This window comes from Triturus cristatus, chromosome 3_1 (genome assembly GCF_964204655.1).
Source record: "Triturus cristatus chromosome 3_1, aTriCri1.1, whole genome shotgun sequence".
Taxonomy (NCBI): Eukaryota; Metazoa; Chordata; class Amphibia; order Caudata; family Salamandridae; genus Triturus; species Triturus cristatus.
The window spans coordinates 467,179,962-467,192,874 of NC_140583.1; the positions used below are offsets into that span (position 1 = coordinate 467,179,962).

Sequence of the window (12,913 nt, forward strand, 5' to 3'; positions counted from 1 at the left end):
ACCCAGGTATCTCAGACTCTTCATAGCCGTTCCCGCCTGGAACTGTGACTTGGACAGGAAGAGTGCGGAGGCTTGGTCAAGGCTGTGACTATGTTGTGATCAACCTGTGTGAAACCACAACTTCAGGAGCTGTGATCAGTCTGTGAGAGGTCACACCTGTCCAAGCTGTGATCAGCTTGTGTGGTGCTACAAATGCCAAACTTACTACTGGCCAATGTGGAACTGCTGTGATCAGCAGCTTCAGGGATGCAGCTGCCAAAATTGCATATAGCCCTTGCAGGCTACATCAATTGAATTTGTGATCAGTTGAGATGAATCTGCCCAAGTATTGTCAGGGGTCTGGTAAAGAACTGCCAGCCTAGGTGTAGCCCCATCGTCAGATTCCAAAGCAGCTATCATTCTAGTTGGAACAGCACTACATAAGAGCTGTGCACATCAGTGGATTTGAGCAGGTGCGTTGCAGAATGCAGCTCCTGTACGAAAGGTGGGAGGCGCTTAAGGATTGCCAGATGAGACGCAGTCACTCAAATGGAATGAATAGGTGTGCCCAAGAAGGTGGGTGGTCCTACAGTAATCCGTGAGGACTATTTGAGGGTGATATAACCTGCACTTGAGCCAGATTCACACTACACTGCTAATCCCCAGAGAACAAGGAAGGAACCATTTAAAACCGGGGAAATACCATGGAAACAGTGGGGGGCAGCAAGGGAGCAAGGAGGCAGCAGCACCTGCAGACACAACATTATTTCAGTTATTTGTAGTGTGTAGTACTGAGCATCATTGTGTAATAAAAACTTTCTTAAAAAGATGTGCAGTTGGCTGTATTTTCCCTTCTTGAATTGACAGTTGAGCTCTGACCTCGAGCCCCACTGCCTCCCTGAGAAGCCTGTGACTGCTTGCCATTGCTTCTACCAAGAATGAAGTGCAGAAAGGGCTGTACGTGGCCCAGGTTGCAAAGCCATAGGAGGGCAGACCTCACTAAAAGTAAACTCCTCCTCCACAGATGAGACCCAGTTACACCCCCCCCCCCCCGATTACCTCTTGTTCCCCCACCCCCCGAATGGGAGCGAACAAAGTCAAAAAATTTCATGGTATTCTAACCTTGAAAGTGGATGAAAAACTGAAAGTTGAACACAAGACAATGAAAGGACAGTCATAAAAGCAGTGGCGCAGCAAGGGGGATGGTGCCACCCCGCCCTGCTCGCACCTGTGGCAGTTGCAGGGTGGCAAGCCCCTGACTGCCACATGCACCAAAAGGTCTAGCTACGCTACTGCATAAAAGGAATCCTATTGCTCAGATGCCAATAGAGGACACAGTAAAGGTGTCAGAGTACAGAAACCATACACTGTAAGGATGATCACATTCTATTTGTATATAATGCGTTATCATGCAGTGATTAAAACCATGAAAAGAGGTGAACATTAAAATTCCTCACCAGACATCTTAAGTAGCCTGGCCTCCTTGCCAAAACGGGCACTTGCAATGCAATAGGTCTAACATTTACGAGAGTTTGAGCTATTGGCATTGTAAATGAAAATGCCTTTCATTTTAGTGTTGTTTTTAAAACCGATAAATAAAAGGCATTGCCATTTACAATGCCAATAGCTAACACTCTTGCAAATGGAAGCCCTATTGCTATTTTAGAAAACAGTACTGGGAGGCGGTAATTAAAGCCTACCGAGTAACACTTGTAACGGGGTGTCACCATGGGAGGTTACAAAATGAGACAAGGCAGTACTAAGGAGGGACTACTAAGCCTTTTGCCCAATGAACAGCCACAGTTTACAGTGGACAAGGACAAAAGCTAATGAAAAATATTGGTGTAAAGTTGGCGGAGTGTTAAGACTTTTCAACTGCCAACATAAACAGAAGTATTTAAAATTTGTTAGTTTACCAAACAATTTGCATTTGGTCAGTGGAAAAAAAAATACATAAAAAAACCCTAGCATTTTCAAAAATGTAATCCATTTTCCAAGCATTACCGAAGTCTCATTGAAGCAGGCTGAACCATAACTAATTTTGTACATCACAAAATACACTGTGGATTTATGCGGTTACAATTGTTATGCAAACAGTGAAATAGCAAGTGTCTTACCTCTGTTCCTCGCCTTCTAGCATCTTTCGGTAGGCATGTATTTCCATGTCTAAGGCAAGTTTGACATCAAGAAGCTGCTCGTACTCCTCCAAATGAGCTTGAAGTTTTTGACGCATGTCCGATACTTCCCGGTCTTTATCATTTAGTCGTCTACGATTCAGGTCACGTTCAGTTGCCAAAGACTCTTGCAACTCTTTGACTTGATTCTCCAAAGTAGAGTTCTGAGGTTCAAAAAACATGAATACATAATTTCAAATTATTATCAAATTCTTATAAGAGGCAAAATGACTATTGAGTGCCATGGAAGCACCACTTCTCTTCATATGAATTACGTCCTTAAAATGTTTCTAGCCGATAAAATAACGATAATCACTGGACTCTGATAACATTGACAATTGATGATTTCCTTCTCTACAATCATTGGCCTGAGTGGAGACAACCAGAATGATGTGGAAAGATATTTAAAGGTCAGTAAAACGTGGACGATAAGGCTACTAGCCCTACATTGCACTTTGAGAAGTCCCTTACACAGACGTTTTTTGTATTAGGACAAGAAATCCTAAAACCTATTTTGTTAGGAAAATTCTAATGCAATTTTGCAGGGGTAAAAGACGTCTGCATAATCATTCTTGCAAGATATTTTGTCCATAAACTAAGTTGAGTCTGACAAACTCTGCAACTTAAAGGTGTACTAAGTTGCAAAATTTGCAATTGAATTGACATTAAAATATTACATTTCACCACAGTCCTAATTACTGCTGGGTAACACATACGAAAACCTTCATGCAGATAAGCCAATTTTCTAAGTAAAATTCCTCTCCTTGCTACTGTTAACTTATGTCCATAGTAGCAAACTACACAATATCCAAATTCTAAACTCCCGGTTTGGGGATTACCAATTTGGTAGCTATCCCTGTATAAACCGTCTCACCAGCCCTCATCCCCACATGCCCTTGGACCAGATGGCTCACCCCCACTGAGGCACAAAGTTGAAGCTGAATCGGTCTTCTACTCACCCGCTGGATCGCCCGCCATGGCTGCCCAGGTCCATGCCTACACTGTCTGGACACCAGCACTGTTCGAGGTCAGTGATCTCCTGGTGCCTGTGGGCGACTCTTTGGACAGGCGCCATTAGCATGGACACTCCTGCTGCCCAATGGTGTCCGCGATGTGTTCCTGCCCATGACAGACGAGCTTCGCCCACGAGGACCTAATCGGAGCCCCCCCCCAGCCTCGCCTTATTCAGTGGGCCTTTCTCCTCCGCTCCCGAACGGCCGATTGCTCGCCTGTTTGCCAACTGGGGGCTGGGAGTACCGGCTCCTTTTGGGCTCAGACGCCATTTTTGTTGCTCCTAATCGAGGTTACCGTTCTGACCTGCTTGGCAATGTTCACCGACGCCTACTGTCCTCCAGCATCTGGCTCTTTGATGCTTCTACTTCGCCTGGGTCCTGCCAGGAGTACGGCAGCCAAATGTGGTATCGCTAGAGAGGGCCTTGCTTTTTGAACCCCCGGATGACAGGGTCAATCGTGGCAGCCCTCCTTGCAACAAGCTTCCTCAGCGAAGACTCCCGCCTTAAGATCCAACGTGGCAGTGGGGCACCATGATCACATGGCCACCTTGTTAATTGAACGCGGTAACAGTTTACAGCTTCCTTAAATTCATTTGCTGTGAATGCTTAACACTACCTGACTGTCACATGGCGGGAATACGAAGACATCATATTCGCATGTCATTGCCTGACTTTAAAATGGCGGCACTTAAAATTTCTCGTGATTATTGTTCCCTCTCTAGTTATATCGGGAGTGGTAACACTTGCTTGTAATTAGTGGTGTTGTGACAGTTCCTTACATTTCATTGTGGAATATCCCACTACACATTCGATTTCTTTATTAGGGGTTTCCTTTGTCAAGCACACAATGGCTGCTAGTGTCTTTGGATACAGATTGCCATAATGGGCTTGATGCGAGGCTTGCATACCATGAGGAGCACTCCACCACGCCACTGATCTCGTTACTGGGGTGATCCTTTTTGGTCTTTTCCACATAGATCGCAGAAGACCTGGGGCATTACTGCCGGTCCTTAAAATGGCATGTATTGGGTTCCTTTCATACTAAATGGTAGTCTTGTGTCCAGGTCGCAGAGTGGACCTCTTTCTGCTACCCGTCTATATCTTCCTACAGCTCTGTGTGCCGTCCAGTGCAAGTCTTTAAAGCAGAGACAAGTTAAGGGACGCCATGACTGTAGTGAATTGGGCCCTAGTCACTGACACTGCACTGCAAGGTCTCTGCGTCTCACAATGTGCTACCATTACTCCCCCTTCCACTGAGAGACACAGGGGTGATGTTTTCTACCACCCCCTGATTCTCCTCTTCTGGGCTCCCATCCTCACTAGGACTCTTCTTCACAATGGAGATAAGTGGCGACCCCAATGGTTCCAACGCCTTAATCATTAATTCTCCAACTAACCTCTACAAGAACACGGTAAAGAAATACAAACATCCACGCTAGACCAGAAACCCTAATCTCAGACAACTACTTCCGCACCAACAAAGGTTCTCTGGTTACAACCTCATCTTCTATATGAGAAAGCAGGCCTGCTGGCAAACTGTGCTCTACTCCATGCTATGAATAACTGGATCTAAGAAAACTGCACATGGCCTCATCCACTCTCAAAGCCACCACCACTATCACGGTCTACAAAAATGGTATCATCCTAATCCAAGCCCCTAACAACCTAACAACCTAGCTAAGATGGCCAATATTTACCCAACTCTCAGGAAAGCGGTTCACGGCAACGCCACTGACCCAAATTCAACCACCACGTCTCCGCTGGGCTTGACCAGTACTTGACCAGTACTATCCCTTTAACAGTAGTGAGTACCCCACTCTCCCTAAACCCCACACCACCTCTTGCTGATCCCATAGCTTCCTTGTCCCCAGTCGGATTACGTCAACTCACTAGAACGCCCCCTCAGCTAGTTGATGGTTCTATGGGCTCAATCTCCTCACCGACTGTCAGTTCGATACAGGATGACTTGAGCTGAGAGGCTCCCTCAAGTACTACAGTCCTCCCCTTTAACAGATGATGTCCCCCCATCGCTATAACTGCCACATACCTGACTAGAGTCTGGCCATCGATTCCCCCACACAATCCCAAATAGGCTTACTCCGGGGCTCCCCATCACCGCTCGCTTTTCCCCCACTCCTTCCTCTCCCAACACTCCGACTTGGCTGCGCACCTTGATGAAATCTCTACAGTTACACCTTCTCACCTCTGAGCTACATGAACTGAAAGCCCTCTCAAATGATCTTTTCTCCATGATCAGATCTCTCCTCACCTCTGCGAATTTGCCAAGAGTGTCCACTAGGCATATTGATCACATGGATCAGCCTTTAGCTCCCTCCACCCCCAAATCCATTCCACTACCAAACGTCCCCGCCTGCCACAGAGGATCAGAGTCCCACCCTGCGACCATTGATCTACATGACTTAACTCTAGCTCAACTTTGTCCAAATCTAAACTTCTACCCCCAGAGACAAAAACTTTCCATCCTTTCTAACCCAAACAGAGAACCTACTCGCAATCTTAGATGCAGCAATACTAACAACCTCACCGGTCTGAACGTCACCCAGACTCCTTACCCCCCCCCCCCCCATCCATCTTGACTTAAATGTGTACTACTTAATTGCAGATCAGCCTGTAAACACGCCTCCAATATCTTTGACCTCATCCAACACAATGATTTAGACAGGATCATCCTCACTGAAACTTGGATAAATCCGGCTTCTACTCCTATCTTACACCTTCTAGTACCTCCCATTCATGACAAAATTAGGCTAGACAGAGCTCTGAAGGTGGTGGCCTAGCCTGTACACACTTGATTTCTCACTCAGATTCCTCGATGCCCTCCTCCTGTGAATACCTCTGTCTCAGCATATCAAGTATGAACCTATCGGTATGCAAACTTCACACCTTTTACCACCCCCCCAGGTGACAATCTGCCTTTCATTGAGCAGCTAATGCAAATCATCTCTAGCAATGTCGACTCAGCGGTGTCCCAAATCTTGCTCGGTGATTTCAACCTTCATTGGTCTAACCCAACGACCCCGCTGTATCTTGCATTAAATCCTTCTTAATTGATCAAGAACTGACTCAGAACTGTGACCAACCAACTCATATTAAAGGAGAAACCTTAGACCTCATCTCTAAAGGGCAGACTATCACCATAGATGCCATTACCCCGTGTGACTGGTCCGACCACCACAGCATCCTCTTTTATATTAACAGGGAAGTGTTGATGAGGAAGGCACAACCATTGAAATCAAAGATACGGAAAAGGGACCTAAGAGCAGTAAACTCTGATGAACTAGCTGCCCACTGTAAATCTGCCCTCTCCTCCCAAGTTGACATGGTTGAGCTGCAATCACTCACCGACGCCTACAACTCGACCATCTCCAACATCATGGAGAATATCGCTGCACTCCAAATTAAAAATGCTTCAACAAAAATATCCAAACCATGGTATAATGAAGACTTAAACTTAGAATGCCGCAACCTTAGGGCAGTTGAACGTTCCTGGGGAGTCAATCCTTCCTCGGACCAACTAAAACTCTTTAGAGATGCCAGGAGCCTCTACAACAAACAAATCAAGAGTGCTAAGGCGGCCTACTTCAGACACCAACTGGATCAAGCGGCAAACCACCCTAGGAAACTTTTCGAATTGGTCAAACAACAATCAGTCGTTGATCCTAATCACTCTGATCCTGGTGGCAACCCACCCTTTGCGATGATCTTGCCGCCTTCTTCACTGAAAAATCAAGAATCATCTCCATTGACCTCACCTCTAAGACGGCTTTACTACCTTCTTCCAGAGTTGCCTTACCTATGGACTCCTCTGAAAGGTGTAAATCTACCTCCATGAACTCCAAAAACAATGCATCATGGGGCACCTTTACCCCATTTAGTGAAAATGACATCATCAAGATTCTTCAGAATATTCAACCCTTCCAACCACTTCAGCGACCCGTTGCCCCCCCTCCATCTTTAAAGAAATCAAAAATGCACTCATCCCCACATGGCCAAGGATTACCAACTCCTAGACCAGCATCAATCCGGCGTTAGGAAGGGACACCGCACCGAATCAGATCTTTCATGTTATGGATGACATTTTAAAAATGCTTGACCAAAACAAATCCTGCCTCCTGATCCTCCTTGACCTTTCCTCCACATTCGACACAGTTAATCATGACAACCTCCTATACATCATGGAAAACAGAATAGGTTTTTCTGATCAGGTGTTACAATGGTTTTCATCCTTCCTACATCACAGAATGCAGAGTATCAAGGCAAAACACTCTCTCTCCCAGCCCTCTCCTGTACTCATGGGGGTCCCCCAAGGGTCTGCTTTATCTCCTATCCTCTTCAACCTTTTCTTGGAATCTCTTGCACATTCTCTAAATTCCATGGACATTCTCTTCCACATGTCTGCGGACGACGTGCAACTATATGTGAAAATCTCATCCCTGGAAAACATCATCTCACTCAATACTACCCTAATGTTAACTCAAAACTGGTTAATGGAGAACCATCTCCTGCTCAATACTTCCAAAACGGAATTCCTGCTAATCTCCACTCCGAACCACATCCCCAAGCTAGACCTCTGGCTGAGTCACCTCACTGCTTTCAACTGCACTCCTCATCGTAGACGCAGCCAAGTCTCTCAGTATCACCATGGACAAGCACCTGAACATTACGTCCTATCAGCAATGTGCGCAAAGGAGCAAACCACTTGAGGTCACTCAGAAATATCAAACCTTTCCTTCTCCTGAATGATTTCAAGCAGGTGGTCCAAGCTCTTGTCTTGCCGAGGCTAGACTACGGCAGTGCTACCCTCTGTGGCCTTCCCAAATACGCCCTGGCTCCACTAGGGACTTCACTTAACGCTGCAGCTAGACTGGTTACAGACACCAAACGAAAAGAACATGTATCCCCAGTCCTAAAATCCCTCAAATGGCTGCCTTATGAAGCACAAATTCACTTAAAGATTGCTGTTCTTACACACAAAGCCCTTCACTTCAACACTCCTAGGTACCTTGCGCAAAAACTTAAACTATCCTGTGGTGTAAGGTCCTCAAGAAGCGCCTCTACCTTCCTCCTGAAACCACTCATCCTTAACAAAAAGAAGTTGTCACCTGGACTTCTCCGGAGCTGCCCCTAAGATATGGAACTCTCTTCCACCGGAAATTCGCAGAATCTCCTTATCGACGGCGTTCAAAGTGGAAGCTAATAGATTCCTAATGAACAAATTCTTACCCTAATAGGGATAGACCTACGTGACCATTGACATTGCTCCTACTGCCTTTGTACTTCAGTTTGATACGGCTCCCCCTAACTGCATACTGTGCCTCCCCCTTGCTGCCCGCCTACACCCGTTTATTGTTTTACCCTCCTGGGTGCAATTGTACTGTAATATACGACCATTCCTGTTTTTTTTTCTCCCTCCTAATTGATCTGGATATTGATATGGATATTGCATTTTGCCCTTCCTCCCATCATACTGTAAAGCGCTCTGATATCCCTCGGGATCTTGTTCGCGCTATATAAAACTTTATAAATAAATAAGTAAATAAATACACGTCTTACTGTCTGAGCCAGTTTCGGCATTCTTAAGTTGGGAAAAGTTTCATCTATAATATTGTTATCAATTCGAGCTATAGCCACATGTCAAATACGAATCTTTTTAAAACTCATTTAAAACAGACTCCTGCTTTAGCAGCATACTTCGTTCTCCGACTAACCAGAGAAATCTACGCCTTTCAAATAGCTTTATTATTCATGTAAGATCACGAATTAAGCTTTTAATTTTTAGAAAAGTACATTTTATTTCATAGTTTATTTAATAAGACGTTGACAAAGCAAAGAGCAAACCAAGTGATGCAGAACAGAAGAAAAGAAGCAGAATGTAGGCATGGTTCCGACATATCCTGGTATCCTAGACCACGGTTTGAAGGTATTCGGTTAGTTCAAGGCTTGCATAGCGCAAATCCTCAATCCATGCACACCTTGGAGCATTATGTAAGATGTGTCACAGAGAAGGTTAATTATTAGTTTTTCTAAGGGCTGTGAATTTGTGAAATTAAATGCGTCGAAAGTTCAAAATGCCTCCTTTATGAGTGATAAAGTATTCTCTAAATCAAATTTAACAATCATTGGCGAAGTCAATAGGTTCGGAACTGGGGTGTCAGTCTTTTTGGTTTTGTCAATGTTTGCTTTGTTGGTTTTTTGGGGCCATTTTAATTGTTGGGGGGCTCCTGACACTCGCCGTTTTAAACACTCACAAAAAAACTATTGCTTTTTTAAGACCAAAAATATTTTTGCATTTAGACAGACATGGTCATAGTAGCCAGTGTCAATGAAAGGAAAGTCTATGTGTGGATGAACTCCTTATTGAAGAGCAAATGGCTGCCACTCAAAGTGATGGTAGCCAATGGGCTAAGCCTTTGTCCCATCGCGTTTGATGAAACTGGTGGAAGAAAAATGTGAATGTGCTTTCAGAGAGTCTTGTTGTGCCAGATTATAAAGTACATTGTATACAACTTTCGTAAAATCAGGTGGTCTTGGCTAACCACGGACCAAAAATTTAACGTAACCTTGTCAATGAAAGCTAAAAATCCAGTCAACCTGACCTTAAAAACTTGCAGCCAATTATTAGTAGGCGCGCTGCTCTAAATTGCACTGAAATCCTGTTACCGTTTATGATATTAATTTGAATGCGCTCAGTGGAGGCTTTATTATGTATTTAATTCCATGTAATTGGTACGTTCACTGGTGAGAATGGAAGAAACAAACACCCAAATCCCGACAACCTCTCCATGATCATCAAACGACTCCACATACATAGCATCCAAGAGGACTTGCTTGCTGCTCACAGACGATAGAGTGTTGATCTGCTTGAAAAACTACATTTTATGCATGAAATATATAGGAGGTCACAGGTTTGCTCTGCCCTCACCATAGCCACTACTGCTCGTCCTGGACTCAGTCTCCGCTCCATAATATCATAGGGAACAGGTTGCCCAGCATCTTTAGCAGGCGCTCTCCTGCACTGAAGTGGAAGAGCACCATTGCCAAACTTCTCCCAGAAAATCTGCATGGCCAATTCAGAGGTCGGAAGAGAATAAAATCCATCCAGAGGGGCAGACACAGATCAGTTGGTTAGATGAGTGCAAAGTATGGAACCTTCACTACTACTCCGCCTACACTCATGAAGTTTTAGGCCACTACCTAAAGGCCCGAGAGGCCATTTACTACCTATGAAACTCCATCCCTAATCAGAGGAAATGTATAGGCATATGGGGAGGATACCAGCAGTAGAACGACTTCATATCTCCCCGCTCCTTGTCACTCCCCCACCCATGCAATCTCTAGCCTTTTAAGGCTACATAGACATCACTATTCAAGAGAAAAAAAGCAAAACCTGCATCAAGATTTTAGTGTAACAAAACACAATAAATCAAGGTTTTAGTTTAATCTATAAAATGCTCAACCCATACATATTAATGCAAGCATGGCCAGCTGTTCAGTGTTGATGAGGGTGAGGTAAGCAGTAAAGGGATGTGCAATTTCTAATCTCAGAGAATCTGAATGACATCCCTTAAAGTTGCATCATTCCATTCAAATTTAGGAAAATGTAGTTCAAATTAAAAACATCCTGGTGGAATTCATTTAGTAGTCTATGCAAGTACAAACAATGCTAGTTACCCACCAAGCATTTTTCCCCCCAAAAAAATTTCTTCAAATGCGTATATTTATTAACTTGAAACTTGTTTTTGCTTCATTGGTGACGTTTTCCATTGAACACGTTTAACAAAAAGAAGTTATGAACGGTCAATCTATAATTTGTGCTTTAATCACATTTCTAAAATTCAAATCATGGAAATACTCAGAAGTCCATTCCAATGCATTTCGGGCAATTTGTGCTCTTCTGCAAGGAAAAGGTATCTCAACGAATTGTACTACAACTACATTAAACAACCATTTGTAATGCAATAGGTCTTGTACTTGCAAAAGTTAAAGCCATTAGGGTTATAGATGTGTTTTATTTATATTTTTTGGTTTGCAGTGGAGTGAGTATTTAACAAAAAACTAGGGGTGGGCGGAAATTTGCGAAATTCACTTTCGCAAATTATCACGAAAATGTTAAAAATCTCCGCAAACACGCGGAAATATATCGCAAAGATGCAGAAGTTTTTTTGTTCCCCGCCTGTTCGCGGTATTTACTGCGTGGTCGCGGCTCGCCAACTTACCCTGCGGTTGCTCGCGGACATCTTGTTTTCACTTGTCTCACGGTGCCTGATCGCGAGAAGACGTGATCACGGGACGAATGATGTTACTGCGGGCGCAAACTGTCGCGAGACAGCGCAAATGGCTACCAACAATCCAACATCTCGTGGAGAACGCGACCGGATCGGGAAAACTTGTCGGCGAACGCGGGGATTCAGGTAAGGCGATCACACGCACGCGAGAATGTATTTTATAGCGCGAGCAAGCAAAAAATTTCCGGAAATTTTGACATTTTCGCGCTCTCCGCAGAACGCGAAAATGTCAAATTATCGCAATTTCCACGAGCGGAACGGAATTTTAGCCCAGGCCTACAAAAAACAACCTGCACGTGATGCAACTCGTGTTTACATAAAGCACTACTATATAGTTTACGGTCGAGTTCACCGCTGTATAAAAGCTGCAGAAAAACGCACAGACGCAAAACAAAGCATGACATAAAAAGGAGACCAAGAGATACTCGTTTAGTGGCCGACTTGCACAAAGTGAAACCAAAAAACCTGGACAAATTGTGTGATCTTGGGGAAATATATTTTATTTCACCAAAACTATTTTTTCTTAATTTTTGCGCATAAAAGTACTTACTAAATGTGAGTTTACAATACCAGCTGCACAAAACATATGCCTGCAAATTATATGCCTCTCATTGTTTCTTCAGAAGAATCTAGCTGCTTCTGCATGCATTGTTCATTTAAAGAATGTCTGTTTTAGCATGCCTCTGTCTTTTGGCAAGAGGTGTTCTTGTTAACCGGGATCATCCTGTAATCTCAAAGCATTAGGGATCGAAATCGAGATCAACAAGCAATGGCATAGCCAATAGGTCTCGCCTTTGGGACCTTATAAAAGTTTAGCCATACAGCAGACTTCTGTAATTGTAACAATTACAGACCACATGTAGCCACAAGATGGCAGAAAAGGCACGCATGTACGAACGATGTCAAGAAGCGGAATGAGGGCAGAGGAGCCTAGCGCGCAACCAAGATGGCCGCGTAGGTGCGAGGCTCCCGAGGACCTCCGCGACCTCCTGCATAAATCCTGACCATATCCTGTCCTAGACGAGGGGACTGTGTTCGTGAGACCGAGCTGAGGTGCCACCCGTTTTCCGTTTCCAAATCGGACCTCGGACACCGGCGGGAGCATCGATTGAGGTTTGCGGCCTTCTCCACGCCGGCCCCCCGGATTGGAGTTGTGGGGCGATCCGGAGACCAAGTGAACAACAGCGGCGGGCGAGGCTGGGCGACTCGCGTACCCCGCACTTTCACTTTCGCGCCCCCCTTGCTGCCAAGCGAGGTAGGGTCGCGGGGCGGCGTGCGGTGGTGTGGCTTCGTCGGGGTGCCCTGCCGGCCTGCCAGCTGTGATCCGCCCTTCGGAGCTGTGGTCGCCCCCCCCCCGGTGCCCGTGAACTGGTTTGTCAGCCCCTTTCAAGGAGATTGGCACGATTTGGGGACTGGAGCCATGTCCACGAAGCAAGATGGC

The 12,913-nt window shown here is 45.0% G+C and overlaps 1 protein-coding gene across 1 annotated transcript in view; it reads right to left on the reverse strand.

The window, feature by feature from the left end:
• LOC146860422 (lamin-B3-like) overlaps positions 1-12,913 on the reverse strand; it is a 395,071-nt gene that overhangs the window by 212,829 nt on the left and 169,329 nt on the right. Inside the window, exon 6 of the mRNA XM_085644287.1 lies at positions 2,097-2,317. Within this exon, the coding sequence (XP_085500413.1) occupies positions 2,097-2,317 (221 nt within the window). The remainder of the gene's footprint in view (positions 1-2,096; positions 2,318-12,913) is intronic.